Here is a 22,245-nt window from a genome sequence, read left to right as displayed (position 1 = left end):
GCGACTCTCAGGAGGATCCGGTGTCGCACACCCTGTGTCTACTCTGTGATAGTGCCCCTGCCGGGCCGGGCGCACTTCAGGTGTAAGTCCGAACGCTGAAAGACGCTCCTGAACGCGCTATCGCCTTGATCGTTCGCCGTCGCGATACGCGCCGCAGGTAGGGGCCCTGTGTGGGCGCACTGTGTCAGTAAAGTCCCCTATCAGTTGTGATATCGGTGACAGTCGAGATACGAGTGCGAGGCGCCCTGTGAGCGCTGATTTGTGAGACCAAGTGTCGAGAGGTGACACGGCTGGCTGTGGCGAGAGATAAATAGACAACGGTAACTCTGTGTGACTCGTTTTACTTATCCGAAGGATTCAGAGTCACCGATCACCATATCATTTTGACGAATTACGAACCGATAGTCATGACGCTTATGGCTTTATTCGTAGAATGGAATCTAGACTCACACACCTTAAATATTAACACGCTTATCACTCTTCCGTTCTGCAAACACGAGCGCTGGTAGTATATGTGTATATGATAATATTTAACGATTTGCGGAGATTACATTGCGTTTAATTTCACTAATAACTACTAGCGTTTTCAAAGTTCTCGTCGATAAGTTCTTAACAAAAACACAAATATATTTTCAAATGACAATTCGCGCACATTACTAAATACTATCTTGTCCTTACATTTGAGTTATGGAATCAATTTTGTAGCATTCAGCAGCAGTAGCATGAACTGTACTTGAGTAATAATCATTCCACCGCATATCTGTAGGGTGATATCACATTTTGTTCAGCTCCACGCCGTTCCGTTCAAGCCGCTCATTCCCACATGGTAGCCACTCTCTCGGCCGTGTTCGCTGTCCGCCCCGAACACCGGTGGCCGTCACGACTCCACTGGTCCGTCTCACGGAGCCTGAGTTCAGCGTCTGTCACCATACAGCCCTCTGTCGGGAGTGGGCCGTAGACAGTCCCTGTAGCTGCCCACCGTGTCCTATCCTGCGGACCGTGTCAGTCCTATCCTGAGGACCGTGTCAGTCCGGTCTCCGTGCAGCTGTCTGTCGGCGCCTGCCCTCACCACTGGCCGCGGCCGGGCGAGCGCGACCGGCGGTCTCGGCCGTCCGGATAGCGGCCGTCGTAGCCGCCCGGCTGCGGCGCCGGGCCCTTGGGCAGGCGCGCCAGGTTACCGGCACCGTACCTGAGGACGGGCGCGGGTCAGTGTCAGGGACATACATTATCGGCCCCGTACCTGAGGACGGGCGCGGGTCAGTGTCAGGGACATACCTTACCGGCACCGTACCTGAGGACAGGGCGCGAGTCAGTGGTCAGGGATATACCTTACCGGCCCCGTACCTGAGGACGGGGCGCGGGTCAGTGGTCAGGGGCAGGGGCTACTGGCGGCGGGGCTCAGGGTCAGTGTCAGGGGCACAGGTCACTGGCGACAGGATGCAGGTCAGTGTCAGTGGGCTCAGATTAGTGTCAGATGCATGGTTCAGTGTCGGGGGGAAGATTGCGTACTTGATCTCGTGCCGTGAAAAGAGTCATTCTGAAAGACTGGCGATAAGATTGGGCGCTGGAGCTAACTTTATCGCTCATCCGGAGTTGTCTTGACCGCCCACCTGGGGTCATCTGTCTCGGCGCCCCTCACCTGGAGTTGCTGTCTCACCACTGCTCACCCGGAGCTGCTGTCTCGCCGCCGCTCACTTGGAGTTGCTGTCTCACCTGTAGTTGCTGTCTCACCTGTAGTTGCTGCCTCACCTGGAGTTGCTGTCTCGGCACTGCTCACCTGGAGTTGCTGCCTCGGCACTGCTCACCTGGAGTTGCTGCCTCAGCTGGAGTTGCTGTCTCGGCACTGCTCACCCGGAGCTGCTGTCTCACCTGTAGGTAGTTGCTGTCTCACCCGGAGCTGCTGTCTCACCTGTAGGGAGTTGCTGTCTCACCTGGAGTTGCTGTCTCACCCGGAGTTGCTGTCTCACCTGGAGTTGCTGTCTCACCTGGAGTTGTCTGTACCGCTCACCTGGAGTTGCTGTCTCGGCGGGCGCGGTCGGACGGCATGTGCGCGTCCGGCAGCGGCTGGTGGAACCGGTCGAAGCCGTGCGGCTCAGAGATGTGTGTCGGCGAGGAGAGCTGGCGGCCGGCCCGCGGCGGCTCGCTCCTGCCGGCGTGAGGTGGCGGGTCAGCGGGCCGAGGGACAGGCCAGGGGAACTCATTTCGAACCATGCTCGGCTATATGAATGCCCTAAAGATTAGCAAACTGACAAGCAAATCTGCTTTCGTGGATTAAATCTCTCGAATATTCCATGGCCTTCCGATCGACAACGGGATGAAAGAGTTATTTAGGGTGAATTATGCCGCTGAAGAATGACGTCAATAACTTCACACGATCTAAAATTGGTGAATTCGCAATGACGTGGCATAGAGGCAACTCAATATCGTGGAACAGCGTTGTGTCGTTCACTTTAAGGCGACACTCGTCAACCGATAACAGGTGACGCACGTGATACCAAACACTCCTGTTGGCTATCTTTACCACTTGTCGCTTGACTTACCACTCTGAATCCCCCCTTCTCCCTACTCTCACATGCACCATATTTCAGGAGACTGACCGGAAAACCTCAACGGGCTCTCACCAGGCCGGTGTACAGTTCCTCTCACCTGGCCTGGTCGGGTAACTGATCGCGTTATAACTGTTTCCCTCACCTGCCCTTGTCGGGGTACTGGTACGGTCGGGCTACTGATCGCGGCACTGTTTCCCCCACCTGTCCTGGTCGCCGTATTGGTGTGGGCACTGGTCTGGGCGCTAGTCGGAGTACTGTTTCCCTCGCCTGCCCTGGTCAGGTACTGGTCGCAGTGTTGGACCTCTCACCTGCCCTGGTCGGGGTACTGGTCTGGGTATTTGTCCTCTCACCTGCCCTGGTCGGGGTACTGGTCTGGGTGCTACTTGGGGTACTGGTCGCGGTACTGACCGGGTACCGTTTCCCTCACCTGCCCTGGTCGGGGTACTGGTCAAAGCCGCGGTTCTGCAGCTCGTCCCCTCCCCAACGCTCGTCCTCGTCGTCGTCCGGAGCGAACGCCCTGTTGTCGCGCTGCTGCGGTGGCGCCGCTGAGGCCACGGGATTGCGCCGGGTGGCCCGCTTCTGCGACTGAGCGGTCAGGCCGGCGCCGGCCGCCTGCAGCGTCTTGATCGTCTGATTCATACTGAGGAGCGGGCACGGGGGCGGGCGGTCAGCGGGGATGCAGAATGGGGAGCGGTGTTCACAGGTGGTGTTTGGTGTGGGATTTTAATGAAGCTGCTGATTGGAGAGCTGTGATTGAATGAGTTGCGATGCAATAGCTTGATATTTTTCCCTTTTCGCTTTTTGCGTACACTGAAATACGAGTATCAGCGAAACAACACGACCAGGGACCAGGGTCAGATCTGTAAATAGCCGGTCCTCGGCGATTATGTGTTCGTTTGAAGTTGAGTGCCAACAGCCCCGGCGTTCCACTGAAGCTCACCCGACGACGACATAGGCGGTGACCAGACTGACGACCAGCAGGAAGACGATGAAGGTGACGAACACGCCGGTGAGGATGTAGATCTGCTCCTGGACGTCGATCACGGTCGACTCCGTCTGTGTGGAGTGACGTCAGTCGTCAGTACCGCGAGTCGCGAACGGTGACTTCGGACGTCAGTGACGGCGGGATCGTTTGCATTGTATAATCGGGTTATAGTGGACTGCATAGATTGCATGAACGTGCAGCCAAGTGGTGTAGAAGTTACTCCTCTACTCCTGGAAATTTTGCTTTGCCGCTAACTTTTAACCGAGGTGTGCCTCGGGTCGATATATTATATTGCGCAACGGCTGCTTATACAGGAAAGGGTTTTCATAAAGTCACTTCGCAAGTAGAGTGCCTTCTCTACCCCAACAATGCAAACGATTAATTTCAACCCCTGGCGCTCCACCATTACTCTGTTATCCAAATAATCTCCGGGCAGTGTCCGTGTTTGTTCAGCCGATTACTGCTGGTTCCGAGCAAGGGCGGCGCCACCGTGGGGGCAGTGGGGGCAGACTGCCCCCACTGGCATGAGGCCGTGGGGGCAAGACTATGTTTTTGCCCCCACAAAATTTGGCTGATATTGAAAAGGGAACAGAAGACCGGTGCAACATTCATGATAGGCGGTTGTAATAGTACGTCTGTTTTTGACGATCCCCGTATCAAGTGCATCAGCAGAACGTTCGTTCTCGGACCGCCTGTCGCATATCTCCTACTCCCACTCATTCCCCTACTCATTTTCATTCACCAGAAGGCTGTCCTCGAGCTTGACCTCGAGGAGGTTGAGAGTCAGTTTGTCAAAAGTCGGCCGGAGAAGAGAATAGAGATCACCCTCTTTTGGGAACCCTTAGCCTGAGACTGAGCTCAGGGAGGTAAAGCAAAATGTGATAGGTGTGTATATGTGTTACAGGCCGTATGAAAACTCAGTCCGTTTGCAAACGGCCTGGCCCGATTCAGGCCGTTTGCAAACGGCCTGGACAGCCCAGTCAGTATGCAAACGGACTGAAAAGTCAGGCCGTTTGAATACGGGCTGAAATTCCAGGCTGTATGCAAACCGCCTGAAATTTCAGGCCGTTTGCAAACCGTCTAGGCCGTATGACAACTTTCCAGACACCAGGCCGTTTGCAAACGGTCTAGGCATTTTGAAAACAATCTGGTCTGCATAAAGTTACAGCTGGGACAATGTTGAGTTTGTTGAAGCACGACCGTTTCATGACATTACATGGCATCATGAAATCCTGAGGTGCATTCGGCATCCGGAAAAATATTGTCACTCGGATATTCTCCGTCGGAAAATTATTGTTGAGCGCCTATCTTCAGCATGTCTCGTTGTCGCGATAACGTTCGTGATCCTCGATGATTCTCGCTAGTTCCGGAAAATTCTCCCTGATTTTCCCGATGACGAATGCAGGCCTGGTCAGGAAGAGATTAGCAGATCTGAGACCCGGCCCGTAGAGCGCCCGGTCGACCTGGGCTTCCCCCGACTTCAAAGTTTCGCCTTCCACCGCAATGGTCAAGTATGTACAGTCTGTCTTAAAAGTACCGCGCAAAGTGACGGTGGATCCATCAAGCCTGACCGAGAAAGGGCCTGCTATAGTTTGAAACTCACCGAACCAATTGACCTGGGGAATGGACGAGGATGTCAATTGCTTCGGTGACTCAAATTTAACAGTCCCTCCACGGTCGGGCTTGATGGATCCCCGCACTGTTGCGCGATACTTTTAAGACAGACTGTACTGCCGGCGTACGCCACCGGCCAGCCGCCGGCGGTCGACCGGGCGCGGTGAGGACCCTAATGTGAACCAGTGTGGCGCGGGAACTTCTTCCAGACTGGGGGGGGGGGGGGGCCCGGGGCTGAACCATAATAGAGATCAGCCTAGGGTACCCCCCAAATCTAGCTTTCTTACCGGTTTTAGGCCACTTATTTTTCAGACCTTGGCCTTTTCAACAAAAAAAAGCGAAAATATTTGCAAAAAGTCAGGTATTCCGTCTCAGTTGAGTGAAGAAACTAGGGGAAGTTGGGGGAACGCCGAATACTTTTTTTCTGACGCCCGTAGCACACAAGGTAGACAACATAAGCTATTCTTGTTGGCGTCATTCGAGAGGCCAGTCTTTTGCCTTTCAAACATACCAGGCGCATTTGATGAATTCGCATACCGTTAAGCGCACAAACTAAAAATATCAAAGAAGTGACTTTTTCGGCGTTGCCCCGGACTGCGGGGAAAGCCGAAAATGGGAGAAATGATCTACGGGGAATGCCGATATTGATATTTTGCCACTTTATCTCAAACTTTATCCAGAATTTATCAAAGCTGACACGCGTTTTAAGAGATTGGGCCTTGTACAAGGCCCATTTTCAAATGAAGGGAACGAATTTCTTCAATACCACGAGGCCGCGGGGGTTGCAACCTAGATAGATAGTGGTTTCTGAACCTCGCTGCAAACTTATTTACTTGGCTATCTCAACTCAAATCTAATGTAAAGGTGGGATAGTCCCTTTAAGAGCTTGAGGGCGCTTGGTGCACACTGGAAGTTATAATTGTGTGATATAATAAGAAAATGCCAGGTAAATAATTCCTTATAGGTAACAGGCCGTTGTGCCGGTTGAAAGTGTAATTTGTGTGACTAAAAATTCGCGTTGCTATTCTACAGCAGTAAAGTCCACGTAGCGTGCTTTAACGTGCGTAATTGCACGTTTTCGGCATTACCCCAGCCAGCCATACTTTCATTTGCAGGCCCATAACTTTTCAACGTGCCGTATAAATTTCAAATAGGCAGCACACTTATGCAAAGACATGCTGAAGATTACTTGACCGAATTGGCCAGACAAACGGTAGCATAATGAGTAAGAAATGCAGCTTCAAAGGCGCATGTAGTACAAGGAACGCGTACCTTGAAAACGCTCTTGGCGCCCTCACAGCCGAAGTATTCCGAATGACGACTCGTAACAAACATGCGATAATTGTAGTCACTTAACCCGCGCCCCGTAGGGGGGGGCCGAAACGGCCCCCCCTGTCCTTTTCGGTCGATATCTCCTAAACGGCTGGAGATATTGCCACCAAACTTTCAGGACCCCTCCGGGCATCAATTTTACACATTGTGACCAAAAATTTTTCCAGAGGCTATGATAGGTTGGCCACAAATGACGTCAGAGTGACGTCATGTTCTGTCATTTTCGACCGAAAAAAGACCTTCGCGAGAAGACCTGTCAGGACTACAGCTTTGAAGATACAGAAAAATGATCAAGACATAAAAGGTGTAGAATTGACAGGGCTACAAAACTGCTATCTCGAATTTTTGAAATTTTTGAGTTTTGACCCCCAAAAATCAAAAAAACATTTTTTGGATATATTCGCCAACAAATCCAAAAAGTTTTTTGAGTTTCGAAAAAACCGGGATACATGTGATAGTGCCTACCGTCTTCTATCTACATACCAAATTTCAGATCGATACCTCGTTTTTTGGCCAAGTTATAGCGAAAAAACTGTTCAAAAATGATGACGTCAAATTTTCAAACTCAATTTTTGGCAATTCTAGAACTCGTAGAGCAAAACGAAGACCACCATCAGACTCCCCGTGACAAGCTGCATCGAATCAATACCCATTTTATGCAAAAATATCAACTTTGAAATTTGACCTAATTTGACCTGACCTTGACCTGACCTTCACAAAAACGTGACCTAGGCTGGCCCCAAAGGCTGCCTAACCCACATAATCGCATTTGTCATGTAAAATGGACCATAAAACATGTATCACACGACACATTCATATTGTGACCCCCGGTGACCTGACCTCGCTGTGACCTGACCTGGTATCAGTGACCTCAGATAGCAAAGTATGTGTTTGACGAACAATGTACCATCGATGGTTTTCAATAAATTACCGATTTACTCGCTTTCACAGCACATTTCTTGAATTGCCTGTGAACGGTGAAAATCTGACCTTTGACCTGACCTGTGACGTCATCGGTTTGACCTAGGTCAATGAAATTTGGTCACAAGGTAGTTCCCGGGTGGGGCTATCGAACGCCGTTTGAATTTTGAAAATCGGCCGGTAACTTTCCGAGATCTTAGGGGGGGGGGGTGCCGATACGGCCCCCCCCCCCCTACGGGTGGTAGGGTCCGCCGGTAGCCCTACGGGGCGCGGGTTAAGCTTCAGAGCATCACTGACAGGTGGCATCCATGTCTTACGGTTTTCGAAATATCTCGAATTTCGGCTTTACCCCAACTCCGGCATTGCCCCAACTTCCCCTACCGTTTTGGCAGCCTCGAATAAAGGTTTTAATTTGCCAAATGAGTTGCCGAGCCAGTGGAAGAGGTGGATTTTTCACTTACATGCTTTCTTCCTTTGTGACCCACAACCCCTAATTTGGGGAGGATAAGCTGCCCCAACGGTTCCTGACCTCATGAAAAGTTGCGGGGCACCGCCCCCACGGCCCCAGAGCTGTGGGAGCAAGCTTCCCCCACTGCCCCCTCCCCCGGTTCCCGCGCCTATGTATGAATCTATGAAATTATGTTGGTAGATTTCCGATTTCGATTCCTCCAGCTGGGGGGGGGGGGCTCAAATACATTACGAGTCCCCCCAGCCGAAAAGTTGGAGGGGCTCAGCCCCGCTAGCCCCCTCCCCCCCCCCCCGGTTCCCGCGTCACTGATGTGAACTCTGATGTCCATTGCGCGCTCCGGCGTTTTATGCCGCAAAATAGGTAATCGGTGAGTCTTGTAGTGATACGTTTCACCAGAACTCACCACACCAGTAGTGGCTTCACCAGGCTCCATCAACTGGATGGCCGTACACAGGCGGACCGTGAACTTGTATAATTAGTAAAATTGTCGAAAAACGGCCGGGCCGAGCATCAACACAGTAAGAAAATGTTCGACGTATGCAAACGAGTCATTCGGCATGGAATGCGCAAGCATTCACATGGATACAACCTGATCATCGACCAAGCTGGATCCATTAAGTTCAATCTTCAGAGGCTGTTGTACTTCGCCAGACCGTTTGAAAACTGACTAGGCCATTTTCAAACTGTCTAGGCCGTTTCAAACTGCCTAGGCCGTTTTCATACGGCCTGATATTTCAGGCGGTTTGCAAACGGCCGGCTTTTTCAGGCCGTTTTCAAACGGCCTGACCGGGCCAGGCCGTTTGCAAACGGACTGGGTTTTCATACGGTCTGTAACATATGCATTATATATGTCATTTGGCGCATCTCGACGAGACGAATGCGAAGGTACGGCTCTCGCGAGATTAAGCGGTAGGTTATTGCACTTTTGCATTTCCGGTTATATCTCAGAAACTAATCGATCTACGATGAAGCCATTTTACACGATCATGGCCGGCTTGTTACCCAACAAGTCGATCGCATTTTCAACACTTAAAAGCCTAAGACGACGAAGATATAGCCTAAAGAGCACTAAATTTTTATGTGCAAACCCTACCGCTAAAACCCGCGAGACCTGTACCACTGCCGTAGCTCTAGGACCATTTTTGTTGAAGTTCTTTGCGAAAAAAAAAACTTAGAAGTTTTATGTTGACCTCACGTACACGTCTGTGACGCCGACGTTTGCCGTGCAGGGATCTAGCAAAATCGACCTTGTGACGTTGTCAAGGAGGCTAGGTCCAATTTTTTTTGCTTTCAAAAGATGTCAAATCAATGGGGGATAAAGTACAGCAAGTTTCGTCTTTCTATCCCTAAGCGTTCGTGAGGTATCGCAAACATTCGCCAGGGGAGGCGAAAAACGCCCTCCCCCTTCCGGGCCCGCGAGGGTTAATGGTTAAAGGGACTATCCCACCTTCAAAAAAGTACCATTTAGGATTCGGAAATGTTACTCATGATATTGTGACGAATTCTGCAAGTTTTTACGCGTTTTCATTGTATACTTTTTGAGATATTGCGACTTTTATATTTCATCGTGACGTCATTTAGATCGGATCTGTGACGTAATGAATGATTTACTTCATGTCAATGTGGGGGAAATTTGGCAGCAAATATAGGTATTTGCTCTCAAATATGACGCGGCTCATACAATAACAAGTGTCTCTGATTAGCTTATTCGTAAATCAAGTGAAACTTCACATGCGTGACAGGCGTTCAAAATGCAAATGACGTCATCAAATGGCCGTTAATAGTTAAGAGATAGGGCCTTAGCTAAGGCCCACTTTTCAAATGAAGGGAACGAGTTTCTTTAACATCAAGAAACTGAGGATATTGCGACCAGGATATATAGTGGTTTCTGAACCTGGCCGCCAACCTGGCTATCTCAACTCAGAACTAATGCAAAGGTGGGACAGTCCCTTTAAGCTCAATATGTATGCATGAAACCTGAAACCATAATAATTTTGAATGGCAACAACTAGGGGCAGGGTGCTCATGGATTTTGCAGATCGGCGTATCAGACAACAGTCGGGTCACCTCAAGCTTGCCCCCACTGGCGAAAATTCGTGGCGCCGCCACTGGTTCCGAGGCCTTCTGTCGAACTGAGCTCACCACCCCGGCACCTCCCTATCGGGGGAGCAGATTCCTGCCGCGATCAGCTGGTCCATCGGCGTGTCAGCGATGACGACGACCCTGAGTGAGGGCGGGGCGGGACTGAGGCCCGATAACCGAGCTGGCCATCGTCGCCGCAGCAGCATTAGCTAGGTGGTGCTCCGCGCGACTGATAGTGCGTGGCCGTTATACAAAGGACATTGGTGTATGCGAACGCGATAAAGAGACTGAATGGCTAACAACTCGGGTGGTTATCGTTAGAACAGCCTTCTATAAGGGCTGATATTTTACAGAGCTTCTCCCCGACAGATGGCGATCTGACGTATGGGGGGGGGACCTAAAAGCGGGCTTACACCGGTTTTTTACGCCCATTGAAATCACACGGTATGGGGTCTTCCTGTGAGCAGGTGCCTCCTAACGAGCCACGGGGCTCGGTCAGAAAATGGACGAGAACCTAGAAATGACTGCACTTCCTTTTAAAAACTGAGAGGGTCGATAACTTAGTAAACTCCCGGTTGTTTCAGCGTCCAACCTTTTGGTGTCAATAAATTGGCACCGTTTATATTGCCGGGAAAAATGGTATATTCCCTATATTTAATCTCGGGAGAGGGATCAACCAAAGTGTTCATGACAAGTAGTGCATACCAACAAATAGCGTAGATACATCGTGTATCATGCATGCATATCAAATATCGTGTGAATGCAATATTTTTGCGGTTGTGATGCGAGAAGCGACTACGAGTTGTCGAACAGAAGCACCCTGGCTCTGTCGGCAGGCGACGAGCGGCCAGCGTCGCCACCCGCGCGGCGCGGCGGTCCGCGGCGGACTGGAATGTCCAGTTCGACTGCAGGGGTAGACTGTACCGCAACACGTCAGAGAACGGCGGCACAGTATACCCAGACCCCAGCCCAGCGCGCATGGACGAAACGGGATGCGGCTGTTCGGCTATTCGCATTTCGCAAGACTTAGTCAGCTCGTGGACAGTAGCGGCGGAACACCTTCAATTAACCCGCGCCCTGCTGGGGGTCCTGGATTTCCACGCCCTGCTGGGGGGGGGGGGTGTTTGAACACCCCCCCCCCCCTTGTAACTCGGCTCCTGGGCCACGTAGCGATACGCGGAAGGCGGCGTTCGAAAGAGCGTAAAAAATAATGACGAAATCACTTCGGTCAATTTTTTGGTCAGGTCAAAGGTCAGGTCACCAGAGGTCATTGAAGGCAAAATTTCGCCGATTTCCAGGTCGAATGTCGAAATTTTCCCAGAAGCCAACGCATAACTCGGGAACCAATAGAGCTACAGCGCCGCGGAAAAGCGCATTCGATAGCCCTATTAACGCCCTTTCTGAGTAATTCTCTCAGATTTGACCTAACGTCAACGGTTTTGCCTGCAGGGGGCAAAAACTGCAAAAATAGCCGATTTTTTCGAAAACAGTTTTTCTGCAATAACTTTTGACCCAAGCCTTGTACGAGCTTACTTTTACCGGCATCGTGTTCCTCTCGTCAAGACGCATCGAATGAACTATGACTTGACCTTGAAAGGTCAACTTGAAAATTTGACCTCAGGTCAAGGTCATGACCTGACCGGAAAGGGTCATGTTGCATATCAATCGATCCGTATCGTCGAGCTGAACACATCTAAGGCGTTTTCATCGCTCTAGCATGCCTCTATCAAAAGTTATTTGCGAAAAACTGTTAGATACCATTCGTGACCTAAGATGACCTCAGGGCATAAACAAGGGTCACGGACACCATTTTCAAGTTCAGTGTGTCTAAACCACTTGTAATTCGGTGTTTGGGAGTGTTTATAATGTCTTTCATCCAAAAGAGGCGCATTTCAATTTTCTCCCATTGACTTATAATGGGGAGGTCGCAAAATTGACCTGACCTTAGGTCATCGATATCAAAATTCTGAGATATACATTTTGTACATGCTATTGCTCTTAGCAATCGCTGAAAGTTTCAAAGCGATCGGTCACTCGGTGTAGCTATGACAGACATTGAAACTTTTTATGAGGTGAGGTCACTTCAAGTGACCTGGTGACCTGACCTTGAATGACCTTGGTCTGAAATTTTCACAACATGTGTAGAATTGATGTATGATAAGGTGTACAAAAAACGGCGGCGCTCCGCGCCGCCGTTTTTGAGATATTCGCGAAAAACCACAAGGGGGGGGGGTGTTCAAACACCCCCCCCCCAGCAGGGCGCGGGTTAAGGGGGGGGGGGCACTGCCGACTTTTGGTCCCATTCTTTCCATGTAACGCCCATAGGGCTAATATTAAAAGGTCAAAATCAAAGGGGGCACGGTGCCCCGGTTTTCTCCCCGTTCCGGCGTTCCGCCGCCTATGCTCGTGGACCAACATGAGCAGACCTTTTCAGATGTGTCCCAAGCGTCGTGTTCTGTGCGAGAAAAGACCTTCGAAGCTGCTATATCTGCTAGGCTCGATCCGCAAAGGTGTTATCAATGATGCATTTGGTCGACGACAAATTTGAGGAGGCAATTAAGTTAAGAACGTAACCACTTTATGCAGCAAGCCTGTGGCTTTCAGTTGCCGAGTAAACACACTGTATTAGTGGACGCATACCTTTTTTTACAAAGCAGTGATTCATTGTTGTTATCCACCAATCGGGACATTGCCCACAGCTCTGTCACCGTTCGCATTGACCCAGCTGATCTCTTGGCCAGGCGAATCACAAAGCTGATTTGGAGTATAAACCGAGGCCCGCCCTCGGGACGAGCCTCCGGACCGAGTGATCTGTGCAGAGCGGATAGACCGGTATCCCTACAGCCAGGAGCGCGCACAGACAGGGACGTAATTTTATATCCCTTTATGGGGGCAGATGCACCCACAATCCTGAATTATGCCCCCACAATGATGAAAATGCACCCACAAGTCTTTTACAAGCGTCCTTTCGAGAGCACGGCGCCCTTCGCATGCTCTAACGGCGTCCTCCTGACCGTCTCGCGTTCCTGGATAATATAGCCTTTTTAATCACTCGGCGCCCTTCTGGGAGAATGGCGCCCTTTTGACAGCACCACGCCATTCTCATGGTCTAACGGTGCCCTCCTGACCGTCTCGCGCCCTTAGGTCTTTCATCCCTCTACTGTTCGGCGCCCTTCTGGCCTCTCAGCGCCCCTGGACCACATAGCGTTTTCAATCACTCGGCGCCCTTTTCATGGTCTCACGGCGCCCTCGTAACCGTCTGGCGCCCCTACGTCCCCACCAATTTGGCATTACTGACTGTGCGGCGCCCTTCTGGCCTCTTATCGCCCCTTGACCACAAAGCGTTTTCAATCACTCGGCGCCCTTCTAGAAGAATGGCGCCCTTTTAATGGTCTCACGTTGCCCTCGAGTCGTAACCGTCTGACGCCCCTACGTCCCCACCAACTTAGCGCTATTGACTGTTCGGCGCCCTTCTGGTCTCCCAGTGCCCCTGGACCATAGATGGTTTTCAATCACTCGGCGCCCTTCTAGGAGAATGGTGCCCTTTTCATGGTCTCACGGCGCCCTCGTAACCGTCTGGCGCACCTCCTACTGGATGGCGCCCCCTTACGTTTGTTTACGCGCTTCCGGTCACTTTACACTCTTAACCGTGTATCCGTTTAGTCAGACATGTCCTTGAAGCGCCCGTCGGCTACCAATGTTATCAAATTCGGTGAAGCTCCCACATAAAGAATATCCTTGCGCCCCAAATGACACACAAATGAATATCCACGCCGACAATGACACGCATGAAGCTGAAGATGCACAGGCACTGATATACGGCCTGACACGGGTGACACAAATAGGCACAGACGGGTCTGAAACTGACACCTGACACCGAAACGCGGAACGAACACACTGACACTGCAGAGACGAGGACACAATGTGAGGGGTATGGCGGAGACACCGGTACACAGCTCCACAGTCCCAGGCCGCCTCTGCCACAGCCCGCCGTCCGTCAGTACTCACCGGCGTCGGCACGGTCGGGATGTCGGCACCATCGCCGAGTTCGAGCAGCGGTGAGCCGCCGCAGCCCAGGGCGCAGCCGAGCAGGACCAGTAGCGCCGGGAGCGCGCGCACACCACACAACGCTGCCATGGCGGCTCAGCTCGGCGACAGTGCAGGCAGCCGGCGGGCGGCGGCCGAGCGGGGCGCCTATCGCCGCGATAGCGCCACCGGCGCAGATAGTGCCGCAGATCCGGCACACGATAGGGCGCCTATCGCGGCCTTGCGTGCCGCCCCGTGCGGCCGGGGGCGCATCTCCCAGCCGGGGACCGGAGCGGAGTCAGAGCCGGGCGCCACGTCCCTGCGCGGGTCGACGGACGCCTGTCTGAGCAGCCGTCCTTATCCAGTGGAGGCCGCACAGTAAACCGTGGCAGCTCGGCATAATTCATAATGGACCCAGTTAAATATAGACACAAGATACACGATATATTGCGTGATAGGACATGTGCGTCAACACTCGAGTTCACAGGCGCCTCCAACAATAACAATGGCGCCGTCGGGTGACAGTGTGTTCCCTGGATAGGTCGCCGTCGGCAGACAGCCCCGGCCCGTTACCCAGGCAGTGACCGAGGCACTAGAATCAGCCCCCAGCTGAGGTAAAACCACCTCTGTCGATCACATAACGCGGTACGACGGCACTATATGGCGGTCAGTTAATGGTCAAACGGTAGCGTGCCCACAGATGATTGGTACAAAGTGCCCACAGCACAGCATCACACACATACACACGGATAAGGACCAAAGTGCGCACAGCCGACCTGCACAGAGAATGAACACAGCGCCGCGACCCTCCTCCGGTCACCATCAGTTCTGTATCATCCGCTTCTTGGGGTCGAAGATGTACCGCTTGAAGTCCAGCTGGACGGCGACGGGCGCGGGCGGCGGCGCGGCGGGCGCCTCGGCGGCCGCCTTCCCCTTCTTGCGCGCGCCGGTGCTCAGCCGAGCCCGGGTCTCCTCTGCCAGGACGTCCGTCAGCCGCACCTTGACCTTGCCGCTCTGGCCGAAGGGGCCGTCGATGACGCCTGCCTCTCCAGTGGCGAGGCGCACGCGCAGGCCGCTGAACAGCGCCACGTTGCTCTCCTTTTTCAGCAGGTCCTTGACGATTACCTCCGTGTCGCTGTGCAGCCGGTCGACCACGCCGGCCTTGCCCTTGCGTTTGAACACCCTGAGCGCGGGCAGGAAGGCGGTGGCGTAGTCGCGCTCCAGCGGCGCCAGCAGGCGGCCGTGGAAGGCCAGCCGACACGCCGGCGAGTTGGCGTCCATGTCGAGCCGCGAGCCGATCAGCGCCGCGCCCGGCGGCACCGTGACCGGCCGCTCGAGCTCCAGCAGCGCCAGCGCCGCGCCGCGCTCCAGGCTCTCCAGGTAGACGTACTCGGCCTGCGGGTCCCAGCCGGGCGGCTCCGGCTCCGGCTCCGGCCCCGGCTCCGGCCCCGGCTCCGCCTCCCGGCCCGGCGCGGTGAACAGGGTCAGGCGCGCCATCACCGTGTCGTGGCCCAGCGTCACGTGCAGTCGACTCTTGCTGCGGATCTCGCCCCGGTAGTAGCTGATCCTGTGGAGAGGGAGGCGGTCAGCGGCGGAATGGTCGCGCTGGCAGAGGAGCGGCCAGTGGGAGCTGTACCGAACGCTGCGCCTGCGGATGGACTATGATCCGTTGTGCCTGAATGGGTCAGTGAAAGATGTCATATGATGAAGGATAAAAATTGTTCAAATGGCTATCGTTGCATCAAGATAAGTTTTTTCAGTTATAAGATGTTCGCTATTCGACTACAGTTACAAGACTAGGGATATGAAACACGATAAACGGGATGGGATGCGACACTTCTATGTAGCTCACAAAAGGAAACGGTCCTTAGGCATGCTGCGCAATGGAAAAGGAACAATAGCAAACAATGAACTAAACGGCCGCAAATTCTGATTCCATATACCGAGACAGCAATGGAACTTGTTCGGTTTCCGATAACCAGCCAACTTGGTTAGGAAGATCAAGGATGTTGAAGCAGACTGGCAATGACACTGCTTAATACTCATAACTATTTCCAGCGACTTGGTAGGAGAAACTGGTGGGAATACCATCCAGCTCAAAATGTGCTTCAGAACATCAAAGCGCTCACAATAAAAGCGCAAATGTATGTCTCGCAGCAGGGCCTGCTTTTACCGGGGACCGCTCCAGGCGTTGCGCCACTCTCGGGGAGCGTCTGAATTGGAGCTCGCCGGCCGACGCTGTGTCGGATTGGGGCCGGTACCCACTCAGGTGCGTCCCGACAGCATACAGATTGCACATTAACAGCGCACAGACCGGCCCGGCCCGGCCCGCCGGCGGACGGCAAACCTGCCGAGCGCCGACACATTGCATTAGACCGCGCTGCACTGCGGGGGTAATGCGAAAATTTAGAGCAGCCTGAACCCAGGAGCAGCGAGCGTCAAGAAAGACCAACTTCGATACGCGTGTCCTTTTCACAAATGGAAACGTAGTCAGCCAGACCTCCAGGCCTACAGTAGGTAAATTCGGGATTATGGCCAATTGTACCTCACCACTCTGAATTATTCGCGCGGCAGTCCAGTCCGATGACCTGGCTGAGGGCGCAGTCCGACAGGACCGAGAGCCGTGGCAAGGTCGCGACCCCCCTCCCCCCCCCCCCTACGTGTCACGGTCCAGCCTCTAATGCGAGCCGTCATGACGCCTGCACAAAGCCCCGGCTCGGCCGCACAAAGCCGGTGGAGGCCCGGCGACAGGCGCGTCAGCATTGATTTCGGCCGGCCATTTCCCTAAGATCTCGACCGGCCGGCAATTCTGATTGGCTTTACGGCGAAATGGCGCGCTGGGTGTAATGTAGAGAGGACCTGCCGGCCGGCCGCTCCGGGGCAGTGCTCAGCGCCGTGTCAGCCCGCGCGCCGTATTGTAACATTAATTTCCCAGCACAGGCTGAGATGGACACGGAAAACATATCAGCGTTCGGCCGTGTTCGGAGAAGGCCACCGTTTAGTGAACTGCGAGTGAAGCGGATGTGACGTCATAGTGAGGACTGCAACTGACGAGCAAAAAAAGGAGCCGATTTTATAACAATTGTACGATGCGGTTCCAAAGCAATCTGCTTTTCACCCGTCGTGTCGATTTCGAATTGTGTTCAATTATCAAACACAATAATGGCTATTGCAATATCGATTCCAACAAAATATTAGAGTGCAACAACTTTGCCAGAAACACTAACGGATAAAGAAAGATACATGATAAAGAAAGATCAGAAAAGGACCGTCAAGAACATGGTTAGCTTCAAGGTCATTTTAATTTTCCCAAACCGTGTGCTAAGTACCAATGCACATAACTGAACGCTCGTAGCGCCTCAACTTTCTTTCCTCTGAAGATCACGCACTAGATGCATGCTGGAGTACAGTGGATGTTTACATTTGGCTGCGACTGAAGCGATCATGATCCACGGCCCATCTATCAACCAACTAAGCAATCTCCACTTTGTAGGTTCACCTATTCACTCGCAGAACCAGCTCACTGTCACAGAACATCTCCGAGCGGCACTGGCGGCGTCCGAATGCAACAAATGTTCGACCGCGAGCCTCGCCGCCACCTCTCGGACTAAGAGCGGACGGGACGGACGGGACAGACTGACTAGGACCGCAGCAGACCAGGACCGTGGCGGACACGGACCTCAGCAGACCAGGACCGTGGCGGACACGGACCTCAGCAGACCAGGACCGTGGCGGACACACGAACCAGTAGGGAACGGGTGGGACCGCGGCCGGTGCCGCCCGTCCGTACCCGGCCGACCGACCGGCCTGCCCGAGAAGCGCCGACTCTTCTCGGCAGCCTTCCGCGAACGGAGGAGCCTAATTTGTGTGGCGAGTGCGGCGCGGTCGCCAGGGAGGCCTCCCGCCGGCCGCTTCCGGCCGTCGAGAGGGAGGCCCCGGTTTCGGCTAACAGCGCCGTCTCAGTGCAGCATTCTTACTCGATAACATACCGAGTCCCGAACAACACATTGGCACAGAGTGTAACAGCGTTGCCTCAATGTAACATCTCACAAATGATAGCAACGTATCAGGAGCAAAAGCAAATATGGTTCGTCAGTGACAAAAGCAGTATGGTTCTACGCTGAATGGGAACGCGATGCCAAACGAACCTCCTTCAAAGCTGCAACTGCAACAGACATCTACGATTGGTGCTCGCCTACTGTTTCAAGGAAAACAAAACATGAAGAGATTGCAGTGCTGGGAAGATAAAAGCAAACTGTCTGCATTCCCAGAAACGAGAACTGGTGCGTGGTGTTCAGCGACGGAAATGAATGTTGCATGCGATGAACAGGAAATAGAAGGCTCTATGGTAAACATGATAGCAGGGGCGCTAGCGTAGCACCGATGCCACCGACAGACTGAAAACGCTTCAGAGTCGTGACGACAGGTGACCGGGTGGAGTGAGGACTGGAATGGGCTGCGGGACCGCTCTAAAAGGCTGGCCGGGCCGGGAGGGGCGCCGGTGGACTGGCCGAGGCCGGGGGTGAGAAGGAACACCTACGAGCGCCCGCCGCTCTGAGAGCGCGTCCTGTGTGAGAGCGCGTTCACAGTTATTCTGTACCAAAATCCACGCTTACGAACTTGCAGCGATCTAAATAAAGACCAAAATTACCTTTAAAAAAACACTGAGACTAGGTTCTGTGGCACTCAAAGCACAGCCCCCCCCCCTCCCCCTTAACTCCTGATATATCCCTCCCCAGGTCTGACCATCCCCCTCCCCTGCCCCCGCCGTACCGGTGGAGGCTGACGATGCAGGCCGGGTGGCCGGGCTCCCTCCCCAGATCTGACCCTCCCCTGGCCCTGTCCCCCTCCCGTGCCCCGCCGTACCGGTGTAGGCTGACGATGCAGGCCGGCACAGTGGACAGGTAGCCGACCTCGCACACCAGGCCCCGCTCCAGCGTCTTGGGGTCAAACTGTGTGACGCACACGCCGAGCCGGTCGCCCTGGACAGCCCGCTCCACCGGCCGGCGGAACATCTGCAGCGACTTGACCTTCTTGGTCACCTTCAGCGCCGGAATCTCCACCGTCTGCAGCGGACATAGCCGTCACAGGTCAGTCACAGGTCACCACAGGTCAGAGAACACAGGTCACAGGTCACAGGCCGGAGGTCATAGGTCGGAGAATACAGATCAGAGGTCACAGGTCGGAGAACACAAGTAGAGGTCACAGGTCACAGGCCGGAGGTCATAAGTCGGAGACGACACGGGACTCAGCAGCTAGAACACATCAGTTATAGACGTCATAGGTCAAAGGTCACAGCCGTCACAGGTCAGAGCCACAAGTCACAGGACTACATAAGGCCACGGGTCGCAGCCGTCACTGTTCAGGTCACAGCTCCGTTACCACCTAGGCCATGAAGACCAGGGGTCAAGAGAACTCCGTCCGAAGACTGAACGGGCATTTTCGTTACTGCTGCTGTAAAGTCAAAGGAGGGTGTATTAGTTCCGCGAAACGCTTCCGGACCACCTGTTCGGAATTCATCACAGCGCCGGAAATCAGCCGCGATCGCCGCCGGCCCGGAGTGTGAGCCGATGCGCGCCGTCTGTCCCACGTGCCGCGCCGTCCCGACACGACCCTCCCGGAACACTCGCCGATCGGCCCGGCGAGCGGAGCGCCGACGGCGGCGGCGGAGCGGAGCGGCGCGTCTCGCAGACTGTCATGTAATATGCATGCAGTTCGGGCGCCGCCACTAAGATGGTTTTAATGCGTCGTCCGTGAAATGGTAAAGAGCGTCTCGGCGGCGCCGGGCGATGCGTCTGGATCTTCCCAGAACGGACGGCCATCCATTCAGCGCCCGCAGCGCCGGGGGAGGCGCCCAAGATCCGGGAAGGGTCGTTTGTGGCCGCGGCGGCGCACTTATCCGGCCAGGCGTGCCAGGTAACCCCGCTGTGTGGCTGAGTTCACCAATGTGACATGAATTGAGGAATAGTTAGACATACGCGTCGACATCAGCCCTGAAATACCTTGAGTGCGTGAGAATTGAGCAACAATAATTTTGGAGCTCGGTTTACCTGGGTTTGCCCACAACCAAACTGAAACACCACACGACCCAGCGGATCAGCACGCTCACCCTGACTGTACTCTAGCAGCGCGGCCGAGGCCGAGCGGCGCTCACCTGGTTCACGCTGATGGAGCCCTGCAGCACGGTGCCGGTCAGAACGGTGCCCTGGCCGCGGATACTGAAACAGTGGTCCACCGAGAACACCAGCGGCTCGGCGACGGCGCGCGCCGGCAGGTACACCTGGCGGCGCAGCTCCTCCACCAACTCGGACACGCCTGGGGGAGAGGGGGGACTCTGTCAGAACACACCGCGGGGAGGGAGGGAGATACAGGACCCTGTCAGCGGCGGCAGGTACACCTGGCGGCGCAGCTAGCTCCTCCACCAACTCGGACACGCCTGGGGGAGGTACAGGACCCTGTCAGAACACACCGCGGGGAGGGAGGGAGATACAGGACTCTGTCAGCGGCGGCAGGTACACCTGGCGGCGCAGTTAGCTCCTCCACCAACTCGGACACGCCTGGGGGAGACACCGGGACTCGAGTAACAACAATTTTGGAGCTCGGTTTCTCTGTGTTTGCCCACAACCAGTCTGAAAAGTCACACGACCCAGTGGGTTCAGCACGCTCACCCTGGCTGTACTCCAGAACACACCGCGGGGAGGGGGGGGGGGAGATACAGGACTCTGTCAGCGGCGGCAGGTACACCTGGCGGTGCAGCTAGCTCCTCCACCAACTCGGACACGCCTGGGGGAGAGGGGACCCTGTCAGCGGCGGCAGGTACACCTGGCGGCGCAGCTCCTCTACCAGCTCGGACACGCCTGGGGGACACGCCGGGGACACACGGAACTCTGTCAGAGAACACGGCTGGGAAAAACACGGATACCTGTCAGAATATAACCCCTGGTGAATGGGGAGGGGGTCGTCAGAATAACATCCCTGGGGATGACACAGGGCTCTGTCAGAACACACGGGGAGCTGTCAGAATAACACTCCTCGGGATAACACTATGCGGTAACTAAGTTAACCGGGGCTTTGTCGGAACTCACGAGGCTCTGTAAAACACACACACAACAGCACACACTGTCAAAACACACTGAGCTCTGCCATATAGCCACAACAAACGCCAACAGTAACATATAAGGCAGAACAATAGACGGATGGTTGATCCCTTTAGCTGCTCAACGTAACATTTTTCTTTAGTGCCCTAGCTCTAAAAAAGAAAAGCAGCAACACTTATCACTTATCCCACATTGGACGTCTGCGATTGAACGCCAACAAAAGAAACTCCGGCCACCATTTACGCCCAGGTTTTTACCACAAATGAAATAAGCTAAAACGCCGAACGAAAAAAGCCGATGACAAAATGACGTTTGGAACTAGGCGTCCAAACAGAACGCTATAAAAGGTCAGAAGTTTAAATTACTCCGCCCCAATGCGATCCCGAGCTCCCAGCGGCGCCACAACTGATGCGACTGTTCACTGATTGGATCACTGACTGAGTTGTTGACTGATGGATCGTTGACTGCTGAGACTGTTGAGTGCTCTGGCGCGCCCTAACCGACCCCTCCGGCTGGTCTCCGGTCGGCCATCAGGCGTGTTTTGGACACGTGGTCAGCGGCGGTCGGTTGGCGCTGACCGGGGACGGGCTGCAAGGGCCGCACGGCAGAGGGGCGGTCGTATATACAGGGACCCGGTAGCTAAGCAGGGGTGAGCTGAGGGCCGCACGGGCGCAGGCAGAGACGGAGTGGTACTTAACCCTCGCCCCGTTGGGCGAGGGTTAAACGGCGGCGCGCAGCGCCGCCAAATTTTCAGTACCTTCCCGGGCATCAATTTGACACCTTCACACCAAATTTCAAGTCTTAGGTCACCTTAGGTCAGGAGTTATTGAGGTCAAACTGAGGTCATGTTCGAGCAAAAATGAGCAAAAAACATGCAATCTTGAAACGCTCACCAAATCTACAGTTATCAAGCAATTTCAAAGTTCTTTATATGGTCTAGTAGACAAAAAGCGGCGCTACAAAACTGCTATCTCGAATTTTCAAAATTTTGGGTTTTTGACCCAAAAAGTTTCAAAAAATTGATTTTTTTTTGAAAAACTAAAAAAAATCCAAAATTTTTCCGAATTTCGAAAAAACCGGAATATATGTGATAGTCCCTGCGCTGTTCATACCAAATTTCAGATCGATATCTCGTTTTTTGGCCAAGTTATAGCGAAAAAACTGTTCAAA

The 22,245-nt window shown here is 53.7% G+C and overlaps 2 protein-coding genes across 5 annotated transcripts in view; both read right to left on the bottom strand.

Annotated features, from left to right (window-relative positions):
- Nucleotides 1-402: 402 nt before the first annotated feature.
- On the bottom strand, nucleotides 403-14,246 carry LOC122380863. Of its 2 annotated transcripts, none has more exons than XM_043364388.1 (5): nucleotides 13,961-14,246; nucleotides 3,490-3,605; nucleotides 2,977-3,189; nucleotides 2,009-2,146; nucleotides 403-1,189 (listed from the first exon to the last, which is right to left on the bottom strand). In XM_043364388.1, the coding sequence occupies exons 1-5, from the start codon at nucleotides 14,087-14,089 to the stop codon at nucleotides 1,066-1,068; spliced, it is 720 nt and encodes a 239-aa protein (XP_043220323.1). In that variant the 5' UTR covers nucleotides 14,090-14,246; the 3' UTR covers nucleotides 403-1,065. The 2 variants fall into 2 exon arrangements, with proteins under 2 accessions (XP_043220323.1, XP_043220324.1); XM_043364389.1 differs by lacking the exon at nucleotides 403-1,189 and adding an exon at nucleotides 1,302-1,344 and having other exon boundaries at nucleotides 13,961-14,128.
- A 162-nt stretch (nucleotides 14,247-14,408) lies between these two features.
- LOC122380861 (selenocysteine-specific elongation factor-like) overlaps nucleotides 14,409-22,245 on the bottom strand; it is a 24,494-nt gene continuing 16,657 nt past the window's right edge. For all 3 annotated transcript variants that reach the window (XM_043364381.1, XM_043364380.1, XM_043364382.1), the window contains exons 4-6: nucleotides 20,133-20,293; nucleotides 18,845-19,044; nucleotides 14,409-15,545 (exon numbers count right to left, since the gene is read on the bottom strand). In XM_043364381.1, coding sequence (XP_043220316.1) covers nucleotides 14,801-15,545; nucleotides 18,845-19,044; nucleotides 20,133-20,293 — 1,106 coding nt within the window. In that variant the 3' untranslated portion in view covers nucleotides 14,409-14,800. The remainder of the gene's footprint in view (nucleotides 15,546-18,844; nucleotides 19,045-20,132; nucleotides 20,294-22,245) is intronic.

This window comes from Amphibalanus amphitrite, unplaced genomic scaffold, assembly GCF_019059575.1.
Source record: "Amphibalanus amphitrite isolate SeventyFive unplaced genomic scaffold, NRLGWU_Aamphi_draft 000108F_arrow, whole genome shotgun sequence".
In the NCBI taxonomy this organism is placed as follows: domain Eukaryota; kingdom Metazoa; phylum Arthropoda; class Thecostraca; order Balanomorpha; family Balanidae; genus Amphibalanus; species Amphibalanus amphitrite.
Note: the sequence above shows the minus strand (reverse complement) of the source record. Positions and strands in the feature narration are given on the sequence as shown.